The sequence below is a fragment of the Oncorhynchus gorbuscha genome, linkage group LG15 (genome assembly GCF_021184085.1).
Source record: "Oncorhynchus gorbuscha isolate QuinsamMale2020 ecotype Even-year linkage group LG15, OgorEven_v1.0, whole genome shotgun sequence".
In the NCBI taxonomy this organism is placed as follows: Eukaryota; Metazoa; Chordata; class Actinopteri; order Salmoniformes; family Salmonidae; genus Oncorhynchus; species Oncorhynchus gorbuscha.
This window is the reverse complement of record NC_060187.1, coordinates 33,784,094-33,804,677: the sequence shown is the minus strand read 5'-3', so window position 1 is coordinate 33,804,677 and position 20,584 is coordinate 33,784,094. Positions and strand designations below refer to the sequence as shown.

General features: G+C 39.4%; 1 protein-coding gene and 1 long non-coding RNA gene across 5 annotated transcripts in view; both read left to right on the top strand.

Moving 5' to 3' along the window:
• The window catches only part of LOC123996972, a 55,928-nt gene that overhangs the window by 11,234 nt on the left and 24,110 nt on the right, over positions 1-20,584 (top strand). The window contains exon 2 of one of the 4 annotated variants that reach the window (XR_006832061.1): positions 14,341-14,598. This is a non-coding gene — a long non-coding RNA (uncharacterized LOC123996972). Of the gene's footprint in view, positions 1-14,219; positions 14,599-20,584 lie in introns of those variants that run through there. The other 3 variants (XR_006832060.1, XR_006832062.1, XR_006832063.1) reach the window with 3 other exon arrangements.
• On the top strand, positions 18,354-20,379 carry LOC123996971 (transcription factor Sox-2). Its single transcript, XM_046300875.1, has one exon. It carries the CDS (start codon positions 18,640-18,642, stop codon positions 19,585-19,587), a length of 948 nt encoding a protein of 315 aa, XP_046156831.1. The 5' UTR covers positions 18,354-18,639; the 3' UTR covers positions 19,588-20,379.

The following is a 20,584-nucleotide window of genomic DNA, read 5'->3' as shown; positions in this document are numbered from 1 at the left end:
TCTGCTCTGGAGTGGATTGTAATCCCCCCCCCCCCAAAAAAAAACAACAACATTATCATCACCGCCATCTAGAGTAGTCTCTCAGCCTGATTGATGGTAGAAGGGTTAAATCCATCATAGTTATTCATACAGGCATGAGGTAGCCAGTAAGCTCCTTTGAATGGTATACTTTATTCAGGACTGAGTACCATTGATATATGGAGAAATTAGGTGTGTCTATTAGCTCTAATACAACGTGTCCGATGTTAGGAATTCTCAGGTGGGCTATGTCAAGGCCATATAAATATTTTTTGTAGAATTCAATATTGTTCGACAACTATGATTTGATTATATACAACACAAGCGATGAAGTAATTAAAATAACACAATCTTTTGTCTCAAACGGCATACAGTGCCTTCAAAAAGTATTCACACCCCTTTACTTTTTCTATATTTTCTAGTTACAGCCTGAATTTAAACTGGATTCAATTGAGGTTTTGTGTCACTGTCCTACACACACTACCTAATGCCAAAGTGGAATTGTGTTTTTTAGAAATGTTTACTAATTTATTAGAAATGAAAATCTGAAATGTCGTGAGTCAATAAGTATTCAACCCTTTAGTTATGACAAGCCTAAAGTTCAGGAGCAAAAATGTGCTAAACAAGTCACATAAGTTGCATGGACTTACTCTGTGTGCAATAATAGTGTTTAACATGATTTTTGAATGACTACCTCATCTCTGTACCCCACACATACAATTACCTGTAAGATCCCTCGGTCCAGCAGTGAATTTCAAACACAGAATAAACCACAAAGATCAGGGAGGTAGATGGATAAAAAGATACATTTAATATCATTTGAGCATGGTGTTCGTTATTAATTACAGTTTGTATGGTGTATCAATAAACCCAGTCACTACAAAGATACAGGCGTCCTTCCTAACTCAGTTGCCGGAGAGGAAGTAAACCATGAGGCCAATGGTGACTTTAAAACAGTTACAGAGTTTAATGGCTGTGATAGGAGGAAACTGAGGATGGATCAACAACATTGTAGTTATTCCACAACACTAACCTAACTGACAGATGGAAAAGAAGGAAGCCCGTATAGAATAAAATCGTACAAAACATGCAACCTGTTCTCAACAAGGCAATAAAGCAATACTGTAAAAATGTGGCAAAGCAATTACATTTTGGTTCTGAATACAAAGTGTACTACACTCCATATTTTTAAGCATAGTGGTGGCTGCATCATGTTATGGGTAATCTTGTAATCGTTAAGGACTGGAATGTTTTTCAGGATGAAAAATAAATGGAATGGAGCTAAGCATGGGCAAAATCCTAGAGGAAAACCTGGTTCAATCTGCTTTCCGCCAGACACCAGGAGATGAATTCGCCTTTCAGCAGGACAATAATCTAAAACACAAGGCCAAATCTACACTGGAGTTGCATACCAAGAAAAAAGGGAATTTTCACTACTGGCCAATTTACAGTTTTGACTTAAATCTGCTTGAAAATCTATTGCAAGACCTGAAAAGGGTTGTCTAGCAATAATCAACAACCAATTTGACAGGGCTTGAAGAATTTTCAAAAGAATAATGGGAAAATGTTGCACAGTCCAGGTGTGGAAAGCTCTTAGAGACTTACCCAGAAAGAATCACAGCTGTAATCGCTGCCAAAGGAGATTCTAACATGTATTGTCTCAGAGGGTTGAATACTTATCAAATCAACACATTCGTGTTCGTGTTTTATTTTTCACATTTGTATTTTTATTCCACTTTGATATTACAAAGTATTTTGTGTAAATCATTTACCTCCCCAAAAATCTGAATTCAATCCATTTTAATCCCACATTGTAACACAACAAAATGTGAAAAGGTCAAGGGGTGTGAATACTTTTTTGAAGGCAGTGTATATAAAATAGATTTGAAGAGAACACTCCCTGTGTATCATCATATCAAACGTACAGTTTATGAAACATAATCAAAGGAGAGAGAAGAAGAGATTTTTAAATACATTTCTATTCTAGTTCAGAAAAGATGAGGCCAACATTTGCGCAACTGCACATTTTCCATTTTCCAAAAATAGGACAGTTGACCTGTAAAAAGACTTCAGAAGAAAATATAAAGAAAGCCTGAAATTACCAGAGGGCAAGAACATGGAGGTTATTGTGACCCATGCATTAACACACTATATGATTAAGTTCGTTTTTGTGTTCATAATGACTAGAGGCTAAGGAATCACGAGAGGGGGAAAAATCAATGTAAGTGTGCTGGAGATTAGCCTGACAAATTACATGCGCTCGGCTACTCCATTGTACAGTATGGCCTCTATATTCTAAAGATGACGCCACAAGATGGAGCTGCCAAATGGCATATGGACTCCAAGATCATTTTTATTGATTTTGAACAAACATCAATGGGGGAATTGGGGGTAGTTGGGGGTAGTCCAGCGAGTCTGCATCTTGGATGTATGTCAGGTCCTGGCCCAAATGCCTGAGCAACAATGCCATGCCAGAGACAGACAGACAGCTGTCATTGTTCCTCTGTCCTGGCCTTTCACACTCCCAGACACACTCACTTAGAAACAGAGCTCTTTTTAAATGTACATTATTGCAGAGGTGGGTCTTGTATCTTGGTCGACTAGTCAGTTCATTACTGCTAAAAGTATGGCAGATACTTTGACATTGTTCAAAATCCGCACCTGAAAAATCTCAAAATGGTAACTAAATGTGTAATGTGCATATATTCAATAAAATGTTATTATCAAAAAGACTCACTTCAGCTGAAAACATTGTCAACTGTGAACAGTTAGCAGAAACAACATGTAGCTAAGAATTGCCGTTTGAATTGAATGTCCGAAATGATATACTTAAACAGCAGGAATTGACCATAAACTGTACCTAACTCTTGTTACATGCTATTAGCTACTAATTTAATATGAATGTGATGTGATAAGAAAATAGGGATTTAAGCAGATTACTTATACGCCTTACGTGAGCAGTATGTTTCGGTTTTACGCCAGCCTCAAGCTTACTCTAGATTGATAATCATCTAACAACAAATCTGCTTGTTGCGTCATAATGAAATGTGTGCGTGTAACGTGATGAGGGTTGGCAGCGTGGGATCATTTGATTCTATTAGCCTGTATCTGCTGTACTACTGAGTTACATGGCAACGTTAAGCATAGCAGATGTTAACAGTGGGAGGTAAAGAGCTGACAGCTATTAAGTGCTCTCTGGCAGGGGCACGTACACACACGCACACACACACACACACACACACACACACACACACACACACACACACACACACACACACACACACACACACACACACACACACACACACACACACACACACACACACACACACACACACACACACACACACACACACACACACACACACACACACACACACACAGGCAAATGTTGCAAACTGTTGCATGCACTTGCCACTAGTTCCCCCCCCTCCTCCTTTCATTGGGATCTTTCCCATGGAGTTCCTGCCATTCCTAATGGTGACAATGGACGTCGTAAGCCTCCATAAGTCAAAGGCTCTCTTTGCTTTTCACAGACAGGCAAACGCCAAAGATTTATCTTCCCGTGGGCCACAGGCCTTTATGAGCTAGTTGTGAAATTCTACAACTAGTGTTTAAAGAAGGGGTAAGAAAGCTAAGGAAATGAGAAATGTGTGTCAAGTCATGTCTTGTCTGATGGTAGAGGGTACTGTGTCGCAGGTCTTTCTGGTCTTCTCACATTAACTCCATGGTGTGATCTCTCCCCCCTCCCTGTCAATAAAAAAATCCCTTTCAGCATGGGCTGCTTCTCAATCCACCACATCTGCCTATGGCGGCCTTTCGCATCTGGGTTGGAAGGTCGCTGAGCTACAGCTGTGTTTGTCAAACCATGAGACATACAGAAAATCGGTCTTATCACGAAAACCATTTGGGCTATAAACTGATGTGACCCCATTGTAGAAAGGGGAGATTCTCGCTAAGACGATGGTGTTCTCCATTTTTCACAAGTGTCACGGGACTTGTCGGAAAGTGACCGATACCGGTACGACCCAGTACATCACTGGGGCCAAGCTTCCTGGCATCCAGGACCTCTATACCAGGCGGTGTCAGAGGAAGGCCCTAAAAATTGTCAGACTCCAGCCACCCCAGTCATAGACTGTTCTCTCTGCTACCGTACGGCAAGCGGTACTGAAGCGCCAAGTCCAGGTCCAAGAGGCTTCTAAACAGCCTCTACCCCCAAGCCATAAGACTCCTGAACATCGAATCAAATGGCTACGCAGACTATTTGCATTGCCCCCCCCCCCTCTACGCTGCTGCTACTCTCTGGTTATTATCACTTTAATAACTCTACCGACATTTACATATTACCCCAATTACTTCGACTAACCGGTGCCCCCACACATTGACTCTGTACCGGTACCCCCTGTATATAGCCTTGCTATTGTTATTTTACTGCTGCTCTTTAATTATTTGTTACTTTTATTTTTACTAAACTTCATTGTTGGTTAAGGGCTTGTAAGTAAGCATTTCACTGTAAGGTCTGTAAATACCTGTTGTATTCATGGTATGACAATCTTCAAACAATTCCATCTTAAAACAGTTTTGTGTCTACCCAAAAAAAAGGGGTTAAATATCAGTTGTTGTTTTTAAAGAAAAAAAGTTGCAGTTGTAAATGAGAACTTGTTCTCAACTGGCCTACCTGGATAAATAAAGGTGAAATAAAAATAAATAATTAACACCTCCTCCTCCATGTTTCATGGTGGAAACCACATATGCAAAGAAATCCGTTCACCTTCTCTGCGTCTCACAAAAACACGGCGGTTTGAACCAAAAATCTCACATTTGGACTCAGATGAAAGGACAGATTTCCACCGGTCTAATGTCCATTGCTCATGTTTCTTGGCCCAAGCAAGTCTCTTCGTCTTATGGGTGTCCTTTAGTAGTGGTTTCTTTGCAGCATTTCAACCATGAAGGCCTGATTCACACAGTCTCCTCTGAACAGTTGATGTTGAGATGTGTCTGTTACTTTTATTTGGGCTGCATTCTGTTAACTCTAATGATCTTATCCTCTGCAGCAAAGGTAACTGAGTATTCCTTTCCTGTGGTGGTCCTCATGAGAGCCAGTTTCATTATAGCGCTTGATGGTTTTTGCAACTGCACTTGAAGAAACTTTCATGGTTCTTGAAATGTTCTGTATTGACTTATCTTCATGTCTTACAGTAATGATGGACTATTGTTTCTCTTTGCTTATTTGAGCTGTTCCTGCCATATGGACTTGGTCTTTTACCAAATAGGGCTATCTTCTGTATACCACCCCATACCTGGTCACTACACAACTGATTGGCTCAAACGCATTAAGAAGGAAAGAAATTCCACAAATGTCCTTTTAACCAGGCACACCTGTTAATGGAAATGCATTCCAGGTGACTACCTCATGAAGCTGGTTAAGAGAATGCCAAGAGTGTGCAAAGCTGTCATCAAGGCAAAGGGTGACTACTTTGAAGAATCTCATATCTAAAATATATTTAGATTTGTTTAAGACTTTTTTGGTTATTACATGATTCCACATGTGTTATTTCATAGTTTTGATGTCTTCACTATTATTCTACAATGTGTATATATATTTCCTGACACTTCAAAACCTTATTCCTTATGATTATTATTTGATTTGTTTTAACAGTAGGAGACAGCAACGTGGAGAATACCAGACTCTCATTAGGGAGATGAAAACAGACAACCATGTACTCTTCTCACATTACCTACAAATGCCACCGGCAACATTCAACTGGCTCCAATCACTTTTTGCTCCCTACCTAAATCATTCTTTAAATTACTTTTTTTAATTTGACCTTTATTTAACTAGGCAAGGAACAGTAGGTTAACTGTCTTGTTCAGGGGCAGAACAACAGATTTTTACCTTGGGGATTCGATCTCGCAACATTTCGGTTACTAGTCCAACACTCTATCCACTAGGCTACCTGCCATCCGCAATCATCAAAAAAACTCATTGCCAACCAATGGGAAAGCAGGGGTAAGAATGACTCTGACCCTACAGTTAGTAATAGGCTAGACTCATTGACAAAAAGTAAAGGCAATGCAATTCACCAGTTAGCGGGTTAATCTTGTTGAGGTAGGCTGTTATGGGTAGATTAGTTTGGTGGATATTTGTTTGTGGTGGTGGATTTTGTTACATTCAGTTGTCAGAAGTTTACATACACTTAGGTTGGAGTCGTTAAAACTAGTTTTTCAACCACTTCACAATTTCTTGTAAACAAACTATAGTTTTGGCAAGTCGGTTAGGACATCTACTTTGTGCATGACATAGATATTTTTTTCCCAGTGGGTCAGAAGTTATCATACACTAAGTTGACTGTGCCTTCAAACAGCTTGGAAAATTCCAGAAAATGATGTCATGGCTTTAGAAGTTTCTGATAGGCTAATTGACATAATCTGAGTCAATTGGAGGTGTACCTGTGGATGTATTTCAAGGCATACCTTTGAACTCTTACTTGACATCATGGGAAAATCAAAAGAAATCAGCCAAGAAAAACATTTGTAGACCTCCACAAGTCTGGTTCATCCTTGGGAGCAATTTCCAAACACCTGAAGGTGCCACATTCATCTGTAAAAACAATAGTACACAAGTATAAACACCATGGGACCACGCAGCCATCATACCGCTCAGGAAGGAGACACATTATGTCTCCTAGAGATTAACATACTTTGGTGCGAAAAGTGCAAATCAATCCCAGAACAACAGCAAAGGCCCATGTGAAGATGCTGGGGGAAACAGGTACAAAAGTATCTATATCCACAGTAAAACAAGTCCTATATCGACATAACCTGAAAGGCCACTCAGCAAGGAAGAAGCCACTGCTCCAAAACCGCCATAAAAAAGCCAGACTACGGTTTGCAACTGCACATGGGGACAAAGATCATACCTTTTGGAGAAATGTCCTCTGGTCTGATGAAACAAAAATACAAATGTTTGGCCATAATGACCATTGTTACGTTAGGAGGGAAAAGGGGGAGGCTTGCAAGCCGAATGACATCATCCCAGCCGTGAAGCACGGGGGTGGCAGCATCATGTTGTGGGGGTGCTTGCTGCAGGACGGTCTGGTGCACTTCACAAAATAGATGGAATCATCAGGAAGGACAATTATGTGGATATATTGAAGCAACATCTCAAGACATCAGTCAAGAAGTTAAAGCTTGGTCGCGAATGGGTCTTCCAAATGCATCTTTCCAAGGTTGTGGCAAAATGGCTTAAGGACAACAAAGTCAAGGTAATGGAGTGCCCATCACAAAGCCCTGACCTCAATCCTATAGCAAATTTGTGAGGAGAACTGAAAAATGTGTGCAAGCAAGGCCTACAAACCTGACTCAGTTACACCAGCTCTGTCAGGAGGAATGGGCCAAAATTCACCCAACTTATTGTGGGAAGCTTGTGGAAGGCTATCGAAACATTTGACCCAAGTTAAACACTTTAAAGGCAATGCTACCAAGTACTAATTGAGTGTATGTAAACCTCTGACCCACAGGGAATGTGATGAAAGAAATAAAAGCTGAAATAAATCATTCTCTCTACTATTATTATGACATTTCACATTCTTGAATTTAAATGGTGATCCTAACTGACCTAAATTAGGGATTCTTTACTAGGATTAAATGTCAGGAATTGTGAAAAACTGAGTTTAAATGGCTAAGGTGTATGTAAACTTCCGAATTCAACTGTGTGCGGATGTGAATGGCTAGAGCAATCAATTTTATTTAAACATATATTTGTTTGTTTGTTTGATGCGTCATAGATTAAGTAGTCAAGAATTAGCTTTGCTATCTAGCTAGCTCTGCTAACGTCAGTTTACTTATGGGCTGAATTAAGCTGGCTAGTAATTGCTAGCCAGGAGTTCACTTCTTTCCGGGCATCTTTATAGTAATTTGTCTCAACTGCATAGAGACAAGGATGTACCATAACTGCACTTAACAGCCATTCTACAAAAATACAGTCCTCCATAATGTTAAATGTATGTTTTTATGTATTCTGTAGGTATTCTGTATTTTAGCTATGTAGTATGCAATTGTTAACCAGCTAGCTGTTAACCAGGCGTTTGATTGAAAATGTTAGATTCGTTGTCATGGTTACGTAGCTCCAGTCACAGCCTGTGCAAAGCCTGTCCCATGTACCCATGACAACGGAGGCAGCAACAGGGTCAAAGTTGAACTTTTTTCATGTCTGTGTAACAAGGAAACAGACAGTCGCAGCGACAGTCTACAGACATTCCACCGGAGTATAAACCTGGCTTTAGACGCTTAAGAAATACACAAATCTTTCTCTCTCTCTCTCTCTCTCTCTCTCTGGCCCTGTCTGTAGGCTACTACTGGACTCATACTGCATGGCAGGGTGACCCTCATTCAACTCACATCACATATGCAAGTTTCATTCACCATTTTCTTTGTATATGATTTTGAATTTCCAGGACAGTGTAGATTTATATTTCTCCCAAAATGTATATGAGATGGTTGTGTGTGGATGCATTCATTTTTCTTCTTTATACAGGCTCCTATGACATCATATGTTTTTGTAAGAAAACTGATAATGTCTGTCATTCGTTGTAACCTCATATAAAAAAGTACCCCATGAAGTAACCTTTCTTTTTATGTCAATAGATATCTGTGGGCATTTTTAGAAATGACAATTTAAACTATTTTTGAGAGGACACCAAAATAAACATTTTATTTAGGCACTTTGAACTATTTCATAATTGAAATAGAGGATTTGCAGTAGATGAGTGATAGTGAGCATTGGTATTTCTCTGCAGATGGATACTAAATGCCTTTAAAGGCTCTCTTTGTCCAGCCACTTACCACAAAACATTATTTTTGTGTGTGTGCAGTAGCAAGGGAATAGTCTTTATTTTTTACCAGATTTCCCCGGCTTTCACAAAGTCCACCACAAGATAGCCATTTTGACTCAGAGCCCTGGACGGCCATCAAAACAAAGCTTTCCACCTCTATCAAAGGCAGCTCAGCCCTGTCAGATGGCGGTCCAGCCTTGTGTGTCTGGAGCATACTTGTATCTGCATGTTCTTGGCCTGAGCAGCAGAGAGGCCTATCCTATCCCGGCCCGGACTTCGCTTAACACTCCATGCCTGGCGCCAGCCAGGCCTGCCTGACTTGAGTGGAGGGAGCTATGTCTGTCCCGCCTATGACTGCCTAGTGCCTTTCACCACCCCGGCATCTTCAGCCAGCTGCCAGTCGCCAGCCCCCAGCCCCATCTCCTCAGGCTGTCTGGAGCTCTTCCCAAATGGATGGAGGATACGGTCAACAGCTTAGATGGACACCACTTGAGGTCCCACTGGCCTGTGGAAATCCTACTGGCAAACTATGCTGTGTTTTCATGGATGTGTTCGGGATGTTTAGTTACATGGCTTAGAGTGGGAAAGGTATATACATGTCATAATGAACAAAGAAATGGTAAATCAATGTAGGAAAATAATCCCATTAATTCTGCCTTGTATGGGTACATCTGAAGCACCTGCCTGTTCACCTCGAAAGTGTAAGAAAAATTAGTTGACGCTTTAATTAAAATATTCAATATCATACACATCTTGATCTTCTGTTTGTCCCAGAATGTGTTTTTTAATTGTTGCCATGTGATGATATCTGGAACTAAATGGATAACTGGTTTAAAGATGTGTGGTTGTACAGTAGTGCATTCAAAAAGTGTTCAGACCCCTGGACATTTTCCACATTTTGTTACACTACAGCCTTATTCTAAAATGGATGAAATCTTTTTTCCCTCATCAATCGACACACAATACCCCATAATGACAAAGCAAAAACAGGTTTTTAGATTTTTGTTGTTGTTGTAAATGTATTAAAAATACATTTTAAAAAAATCATATTTTCATAAGTATTCAGACCCTTTTATTCAGTACTTTGATGAAGCACCTTTGGCAGAGATTACATCCTCGGGTCTTCTTGGGTATGAGGCTACAATCGTGGCACACTTGTATTTGGGGAGTTTCTCCCATTCTTCTCTGCAGATCCTCTCAAGCTCTGTCAGGATGGATGGGGAGCGTCCCTGCACAGCTATTTTCAGGTCTCTCCAGAGATGTTTGATTGGGTTCAAGTCCGGGCTCTGGCTGGGCCACTCAATGATATTCAGAGACTTGTCCCGGAGCCACTCCTGCGTTGTCTTGGCTGTGTGCTTAGGGTCGTTGACCTGTTGGCAGGTAAACCTTCACCCCAGTCTGAGGTCCTGAGCGGTCTGGAGCAGGTTTTCATCAAGCATCTCTCTGTAATTTGCTTCGTTCATCTTTCCCTCAATCCCTCGCTTGGCATTCAGGCCAAAGAGTTCTATCTTGGTTTCATCAGACCAGAGAATCTTGTTTCTCATGTTCTGAGAGTTATTTTAGGTGCCTTTTGGCAAAAAAAACCCAATAACCTGTTTTCGCTTTATCACTATGGGGTTTTGTGTGTAGATTGATGAGGAAAAATATTTATATAATATATTTTAAAATAAGGCTGTAACAGAACACAATGTGAAAAAAAGTCAAGGGGTCTGAATACTTTCTGAATGCACTGTAAATCCAGTCCAGTCCAGTGGGTCTGCTGTCTCTGCTGTACTCTGCTTGGTATCACTGTCTGTGTGACATGATGTGGCCAGCATCTAAAAGGTATCATCCTACTCTGCCTTGGGTGTCTTGGTTTGCCACCTAAATTACTCTCCACACTTAATTACAGAGGATGAGGTGAACGCCTCATTTCTCTTTGTTATAGGCTAAACTGTCAGTAATCCCAAACAAAGGGCCCTGGCTCTGGAAGCTATAGGATTTGCTGCTGGGATTATAGTCTCATGGATAATGATGTGCAGTCAGCAGAAGCAAAGCTTTATTTTAACTCAAATTGGCCAGTAAACAAAACCAATGGTAGTCTGATGGCGAGAGTAACTGTGTAGTAAGCGCTGTGGTAGCATATCGTCACTTCTGCCACTTAGCTGGATCTATTATGTGTGTTTTACAGTGCGGACTTTTGTTATCTGATGGGACCGCCACCTATTCTCTGCTATTGTTGCTACATTACTGTTTTCCATGTGGGTTGTCGCTCACAAAATGTTCCTGTTAGGTTCATGCCGGTTCGACCCCATTGTCAGGTGATTTTCACTCTGTCTATGTACTCTGTGTCACATAATGTAGCTGTTGATATGACTATAGCAATTACCATGCTTCATTTTGTTGAGATTGTTTGACATTGCATATGTACAGCATTTGCTTCTATACCTGGGAAAATACAGATTATCTGATGATATGACTTGACAGTGCAACCATAGCACTGTCATAGAAATTATACCAGGTCATAACTCATGACAATTCGTAAGTATCACACATCTTCAACTTAATAGGATTAGATTATTATTCATAATGCTTATGACTATCATTACAGTCTGTCACAGCATATTATGACAGGTGTTTTGTCACTAGGTTATTACTGTGCTGTGCATTAGAGCACTTCCAGTTAATAGTTACCAGTGTTGTTTTACTTGTGTTGTGCTCAGACTTTCACAGTTGATGTGTATGTCAGTGGTTTTTGGCAGAGGGTTGTGTGAGGTGGGTTTACTTTGTCTTGAAATCCTCTCCTTTCAGCTGGTGTGTGTGTGCGTGTGTGCATGTGTGTGTGTGCGTGTGTCCTGCTTTCCAGATCCCCCGGTCAGACTCCATATACATTTTTTATTTTATAAACAAAATGCTAGTGAAGCAGGACAACATGTGCAAATATAAACATATGTTTCTCAGTTTATCTGCTCTGGCTGGTGATATACCATAATGTATGATTATATTGGTATCTTTTTCTTCATGTGTGACAGTCAGTTGACCCATTTTGAATAGGCGTTTTTAGAAGGGAAAGACCTTGAAAGAGCCATATCAAATATATAGATATGTGTATCATATATATTATACACAAATTAAAAACATGTATTTGTGAATGAGAAGGGTCCCATTGGTGTTCCTTGGTAAGTGAGGGGAAAAATGCATCTTCTGTCCACATTTTCCTTGAGTAGTGTATTAACATTACACAATTGTATATCTGCTCTGTATGACAAGGAGATTAGAGTTTCTAGAGCTTTAGCATTTCATGTCAAAGACCATTTGGTTTTTCAAACCATCATATTGCCTATCAACCAATTATTGATTATGCTACCTTAATCACATTGGAGTTATTTCATGCAGTGAGCACTGAGTAGCTAGCCCCTGATGTGATGAGAGCTGTCCACAGTGAACTGGTCCCTGTGAGTATGAGAGTGAATGAGTGTGCATGGATTTACACTCTCTATTCATTGCCATGGTAGTTCACATGAGGGATCAATGTGACACATGACTGACAGGTCTCTGGCCTTGTGTGCTTTTGGAGGACTACTCTCTCATTGATTACAGATTCAGTGTCTCGTGTAAAGAGAAAAGCATGGGGTCTTGAGTGTCATCCTCCTATTAGGCTGTGGTTGTGTAAAATAAACGCACACAAACAGGCGCCTCATGCATATGGAAATGAAAAGCCCATGTTGCAGATATGAATGCCTAGTTTTTCATCTGAAATGCATTAGCAATCTGTGATGCTCAAAACACTATCTAAGTGAACTCTCTCAGCCCAGCTGTTATTAGACTGCCTAGAAAACAACGAGCTGTTGCATTGTATCATTTTTATCTCAAATAGTTTCAATTATAATCATCCAAAGACATCCATTGTAGGACTCATTCGACTTTGATTCTAACTTGGAGATAAAAGTTAATAATGCGATCTATGGCAAAGCACATTACTAACAGTAAATCTGTTAATCCGCTTGACAATAATACTTAAAGCTAAGATACTTTCCCTTGACTCTCAATGGGGAGTAAGGAAAGTGCTTTGAAAGTGAGTTTTGAGAAAGACATGAAACATTTTCAGATTACTGTTAGCTGCACTGATTTAAAACGAGGCGGAGGCTGTGGGACATTTTGTCACTCAACTCCTCCATAATAATCCTATCACCCGATTACTGTTTTTGTTGTTGTTATTAGACGTCCCCTACATAATCTGTTCAACTCCCTCCCTCTTCTTGGGTGCACCTTGCAAGCTAATTAACAGGGGTAGAATTTTGATTGAAGTCATTATTGCTCACCCCTTTGTAGCAGCACCTTAGAGATTAATGGTGAACCATGTTATATGAGAAGACAAAGCCCTTGCTGCCACTGGAGTGGATTACTGTCAGTATGGAGCTATAGGAAGGTAGAGGAAGCCAGTAATTCCTATAGAAAAGTAGACAAACGTAGAACCACTGACTAACAACTTTCCCCGCTGAGACCTTTTGTCTTGAGATTCCTCCTTTCTCCTCCAGCTCCCTGTCAGGAGTGATAAAGACCTTGAGTCAGGCCAAAGCCAAAGCCTAGGTGACATGGAGAGTAAATCCAGCCCTAACGATTGGTGATATGCAGTATGTTTTGTTTGGCTAAACTTCGGTGCTCCCTTTGTAATTCCTTAAGCACTTTATTGATTACCTATAGCTTAATTACAAATGGCATCAACTGCAGATTGAATACTGTTACTTTAAATGGCTATAGAAACCTTATTATGCTCCCTGAATGCTAAATTCAATCATCTCACTTCACAAAAGAAAAATGATGCTATGTGAAATCCATGGTAAGAATACTATTGAGGTTTTAAACCCACTGACATATGTAACTTTTAAGCTTAATTCACAATCCTTAACCACAGTTAATTTTATCATTGTCTATTGTAGCCTATCTCTCCAAAAAAAGTGTCACTCTCATCCATTTTCTGTGCAGTTTAAGGATTCCGCTTGTGAATGGTCGTTTTGGGGAATGTATGTTAGTAATAATAATAACAATAACCAACCTAGAGCTAACATTTTATTCAACTAGTTTCTCTTTACATTACAATGACGCCTACATTCTGCAAAGAAAAAAATCTTTATCAAATCCCTATTCTATGCCTTTCAATAAACCAAGCCCATTACCTCACGGCAGCTTTTGTTGGCCCTATACAAGCGAGAACAAAATGGTTATTCAGGAGAACGCTTTAGATTTTTATAGTGGGTAGAATTCACAAAGAGCAGTGTTATTGTATTAAAAAGAACCATCTGTATCAGAAACAATGGCTTCAAATTATCTCTGAATACCCACTGAAAAAATATAAAGCTTTGGCTTCTCATTATGTGCGGTGTAAAGGGGGGGGGGGGTGAAGCAGACTTGGTATAACTGACTTTTGTTGTTCTTGATGCATTCTTCTCGTTTTAAATCGGCCCCTTTTCAGATTGTGTGTAGCCATAAACGGCTTTTCTTCTTACAGGGGTAGCTAGCAAAGGACCAGCGTTCAGCGAGGAGCATGAGCGGCAGAACGCTGAAGTAGGAGCACTGGCTCTTGTAAAAACTCTGCGGACTAGGGGGCTAGTAAAGAGGGAGAGGTGCCCAGAGAGCATACAGCGGTTTCGGTCGAGCGAGAGGGAGTTCTCCGGCGGCTGAAGAGTGGTTCTTGAATCAGACAGATGATGTTCCATCCTCTTTTCTGCCAATCACCCAAAGATGAGGACAACACCCAAACTGGCACGTAAGTAGCATTGCAGTCTAGAGTGCGCGAATGCAGTGCACAGCAGTGTGAGAGTATCGCATTATGAGCTTCAGTGGTTCGTGGGTTCTTTTTCCATTGATGTATCGGACATAATTTAAAGCTTGCTCAACACCCGCAAACATTAGATTTTAAGTAGATTTTCTATTATAGCCTAACAATCCAAAGTGTAAGTGTTTTTTGGTTGGATTCTTTTGTAGGCTCCTAGCTTTGTTTTGTTTTTGTAGACTGGTTTAGAATGTTCCGATTATACTTTGGGGACATTTTGTTAGATTTATGAAATTCTCCTTATTTCTCAGCAGAAGTAATGTTTGATCTTTAGCCTAAACACTGTTCTCAATAATTTTCAAGATTGTTTCATTTGGATATGAACTATTCTGGCCAATTTGCTGATATTAGACTGTCAATCATAAATAGGCCTATTGAAACAGGGTTGGTCCAAAGTAAACGTTTAAAATATATTTATACATTTCTGACTCTATACCTACAATACTGATTTCGAGTTTGGAATTAATAAAAAATATACCAAATAAGAGAAATCATAAAAATATTGTTTTGCTAATGCTAAACAAGTCTAAGAATATTAGTTTCAAAATTGCACTTTTTAACCGTCCACTCCCTGTCCCATTGGTATTTCATAGGCTATATGTATTGAGTGCTCAGAAGGTAATATTTTCTGTGGTGTACTGCTCTCCAATCACTGGCACGGCCCCTAGTGGACAATAATATGAAGCTTGGAGATTCATAATTCCATATATTTTCTTACCTGAAGTCTCTCTCTCTCTCTTCCGCTCTCTCTCTCTCTCTCTCTCTCTCTCTCTCTCTCTCTCTCTCTCTCTCTCTCTCTCTCTCTCTCTCTCTCTCTCTCTCTCTCTCTCTCTCTCTCTCTCTCTCTCTCTCTCTCTCTCTCTCTCTCTCTCTCTCTCTCTCTCTCTCTCTCTCTCTCTCTCTCTCTCTCTCTCTCTCTCTCTCTCTCTCTCTCTCTCTCTCTCTCTCTCTCTCGCTGAGAAAAGGAAGGATCTGTTGAAAAAGTTAACCAATTTATTAAATAAACATATTACATCCAATTAGTAATATCACGACTGGTTTGGTTCTGTTGGATTATATTGAGTAAATATTGATTTTTAAGGAGAACGTGTGATGGGAGATTGCGTAATGAGTTAGGCTATAGGCCTAAGGGTTATTATGGCAGGCTTGTTTTATTATCGGGTGAGGTGTCAATTTTGAAAGGGAGCTATAGTGACTACATTTTTGAGAACGGAAGGCTTTACAATCTATAACAAATTCCCTCTTTAAGACATTTTCACACTCATTGTGTTCAAGAGTTGTAAGTCGCTCTGGATAAGAGCGTCTGCTAAATGACTTAAATGTAAATGTAAATGTTAAATGGGATGGGCCTGAATTTAATGTTTGCGCTTACTATAAATTACAAAGTTCATTTGCCATGAATTGCAGTGCGTTTCTTTTTTAGTTTATACATAAATAAAATACCCTATACATTTGTTATCATGTCTTTTGCTCCGTCCAGCCTTCATTGCAAATATGGTTTATATGCTGCAAACAGAAGTAAATGTTGGTTTGGTCTCAAGAGTGGTCAAATGAGGTTTGCCCGCAATTCTGTTAGTTGTCGGTTTGCTAATTACAAATGCAGGGAAACTCCTGTTAAGTATTCTTCATGATGTTGCAGACTCCCGCTGTTTCTTTCACATTATCATAAGCAGATTACAAATAGCGGGGAACACACCCATATGCAGATAGAGGAGAGGGCTATTTCCAACTTGCATTATAATGGTCTGCTCTGCTGTAAGCCTAGGCCTACCTTATCGCCACATCTCACCCAATTACTCAAATGTTAAACTTTTCAATATGGTGGTAATAAACTATGTATCAATTTCTATATACATTTAAATAAGTAGTGATGTTTGGTTTGATGAAATATACAAAAGAGGCCTATAATTATTTTATTTAAAAAATAATTTAATGTAATATTATAGGTTAAGCATTGTAGATGCATATCACTGAAATGTTTAAGATTTTGTAAGCACACGCTCACAAGAATGTGATCTAAAAATACAGTCTATACAGTGTCCAGATTCTCGATACATTTATGTATTGGCCTATCTGATGCTTTTCCAGGATCATTCATAGCCAAATGTTCTACCATAAGAGGGAATGTAGCCTACAAAGGAAAAGGCATTATCAGTAAACTAAACATGTAGTTGGTAGCTTATACAAGTTATATTATTATAGTTCACAACGAATATATAAGTGTATTAGGCTATGACAGTGTTCCATGAAACCTTTAAGGTTCATAAATGTGTTTTTGCTATTGTCTATTTCGCCAGCAGGCGGCGCTGAAGGCATGTAACAACATGGCTTCATCTGTCTGTGTTGCTCACGCCTAACCTTTTGGATATAGCCTATGTGTGAATGTATATATGTATAAACACGTGCTTTTACAAGATACATAGCGGCTTGTTACTGTTGCTTCTCATATTCTATCATCTTTCATAGCTCCCATTTAGAATGTAAATTAACCATCAGATCATTAACAAATAAAAACAATTGTATAGGCCTATTTAAAACATGTATCTATCTATCCTATAGGAGTTTTAACAATGACAATTGATGATGTTATGGGTTGAAAACCTATGCGCAAAATTGCATGTTATTTTGGCCTGTCATTGAAGTAGTGACCACTCTTGGTCATATTGTTAGTGAGTGAACTTTTTGTTGTTTACTCAAATGTCCTACGACTAAGTGAATTTCAACAACAAAGGCTATATGTAGTCATGTTTTTGTTCAGGCTTATGTGCTGACAACACCCGAAACAAAACTAGGCAACTTATTTGTGATGGGCTTGCCTCCGTTTTCTTTTGGCATTCAACTTCAGTTCAAGTGAAGCTCATCCATTTCAACAATGGGGAAACAGCTAAGATTGCCTATCCCCTTTTCAATGTAAAAACCGAGCTGAACTTGCTGATCGGTTCCTTTTATGTTAAGTTAACTGAAAACGCTAATATTTATTTCATGGATAGCTACACTACTTCTAATTACTAACAGAAAATGAATAACATCACCCTTATGGCTATAGCCTCTACAACTAGACCTCTACATTCACAACTATTACTACAACTGTTACTATGGCCTAATGGTAATAAAGTGATTGTTCTAAGCGAACTTAATAGAATAATATAGGCCAGGATATTTGTATGTTTAAGTTTTGATTGATTTATCCCCCCATTTGCTTTGCCCCACGTTTAGTCGTTGAAAATTTAAAACATCAGGATATAGCCTACAAATAGAAAACATGATATAAAGATATTTGCATTTGATTCAGTAAAGATACAATATCTAATTAAGTTTAAAATGCTATGTATTATTCTCAGCAACTTTTGAATGTTGGCTTAAAATAATAGCCTATATAAATTGAAACAGCTGAATTGGTCCAATATGCTGTTTACCTAACAACATAATTAAATGTATCCTACTGTATAATTTCTGGATCTTGTAATCCTTCGATTTTCAGTAGGAAGCACTTAAAGTTTGCCATCCTAGTGAAATGTTTCCACTTAAAGCACTTGCAATAATAAATATATAGCTTAGGCCTATTGGTTGATAACTGCAGATTCTGCCTCAGTGCTCCACCACTGACCGCAAGTAACCCCGCCCCTTTATGCTAAATAAAAGACACAATCCTGGCCAAGGGAACAGTCGCTCTGTGATTGGTCAGGTAAAAAGGCATTTATTCCCTGACAGCCCTCATCACATGAATGGTTGTCTATTAACTTGTTCAAAAAGTATCAGGAGTTGTCAAGGCTCTGGCGGAGAGGGAAAAGTAGTTTGTTGATTCTTTGAGACCAAGAGAGAAGTTTGTGGACACAACAGGACCTACTGGCTCAAAGCAAAAAGACGTTTACTATTTCTACAAAGTTACTGAAAACGACAAGGTAACTCCAGCTAACTGCCTTTTGAGTTGGACTTTTTCATTGGTCGGGCAAATTTAATAAAAATCTGTTAATAATGTATAACATGATGGAAACTGAACTGAAACCCCCCGCACCCCAGACAAATTCTGGGGGTACTGGGAATTCAAATTCATCTGGAAACAACCAGAAAAACAGCCCGGACCGAGTCAAGAGACCCATGAATGCCTTCATGGTTTGGTCGAGGGGACAACGAAGGAAGATGGCACAGGAAAACCCCAAAATGCACAATTCGGAAATAAGCAAAAGACTTGGGGCCGAGTGGAAGCTTCTATCTGAGAGCGAAAAGCGACCTTTCATTGACGAAGCGAAGCGTCTCCGGGCTCTCCACATGAAGGAACATCCGGATTACAAATACCGACCCCGGAGGAAAACCAAGACGCTGATGAAGAAGGACAAGTACACTCTGCCAGGTGGGCTTCTTGCACCGGGCGGTAATGGCATGGGCGCGGGAGTGGGTGTAGGGGGAGGCTTGGGTGGTGGTGTTAATCAAAGGATGGACAGTTACGCACATATGAACGGCTGGACAAATGGAGGTTATGGCATGATGCAGGAGCAGCTTGGCTACGGGCAGCACCCTGGTTTAAACGCTCACAACAACGCGCAGATGCAGCAAATGCACCGCTATGACATGAGCGCACTTCAGTACAACTCCATGACTAACTCCCAGACCTACATGAACGGATCACCCACGTATAGCATGTCCTACTCACAGCAAAGCAATCCTGGAATGACTCTGGGCTCCATGGGTTCGGTGGTCAAGTCAGAGTCCAGTTCCAGTCCCCCCGTAGTCACATCGTCGTCTCACTCCAGGGGTGCTCCATGTCAGACAGGAGACCTACGGGACATGATCAGTATGTACTTACCGGGCGCAGAGGTGCCGGAGCAAACTGCTCAAAGCAGACTCCACATGTCCCAACATTACCAGAGCGCACCTGTACCCGGCACGACGATTAATGGCACACTCCCATTATCACATATGTAAATGAACTTTTATAAGAGAAACTGGACTACTCTGGACTATTTTTGTACAGAAAATTTGGGGTGGGAAATGTTGTATAGAACTCAAGGAAAGAACATAAAACTTTGTCTTTCTATTCTAAAGATAAGTTCTAGAGGAACGGTAGGAACTCTGCAAAAGTTTTTCAATTATGTATAAGTTTGGAAAGTAGAAAGTGGGAGAGTCTCAGATGTTTTATTATTGCAATCACCTTTTGTACAGTATTTATCAAAGAAACATAACAATCAGATGTAATGTTTGTAAACTACAAGAGGTTACATTTTTATAATCAGAAAGTCTGCAACAAAGAAAATGGCAGAATTGAAATTGAGTTCAAGATGCTTATAAAACTGCAAACATTGGAATAGCGGTAGAAAAAGCAAAGCAGGTAAATGTTTCTCCTTGAGGGTCATTAGTACTAAACCATTTTAATTTCCTTTAAACAAAAGAAGAAGAAGCGGAAACCTTTCCTTGCAGGTTAAGCATAATTGTTAATTTATATTTTGTCTCCCACTTTTCATCTGTTAGAGATATAAAGTTTGTGTTCTTTATTTTCTAATGATTTGTACGATTTATGTATATTTACTGTGATATTTTAAGTTTTTATTTCAAATTTCATTCCCGTAGTTGTATTTTAAATGTTGGCCTGTACGCAGCTGCCAACACTTCATGTATATATATATTCGAACTAATATCATCATTATAACAGTTACAATTTCAGCTGAGTTTTTTCAATATGCAGTTTGAAATGAATAAATTTTTGAAATTTGGATACTTGAAATTGTATGAGTTTTGATTTTATTTATCATTTAATTCATTAGATAAGATTGTCATCCACGATCAATTTGTTGTGGATTGTTCATGTTTTGTATTGCATTTATGTTATTCATGTTGCGTCAATATTTATTAATCACATAATATGTAATAACTTTATAGCCTTTCATATTCTGTCATATTTATTATATAGTTGTTTTTTTTACAA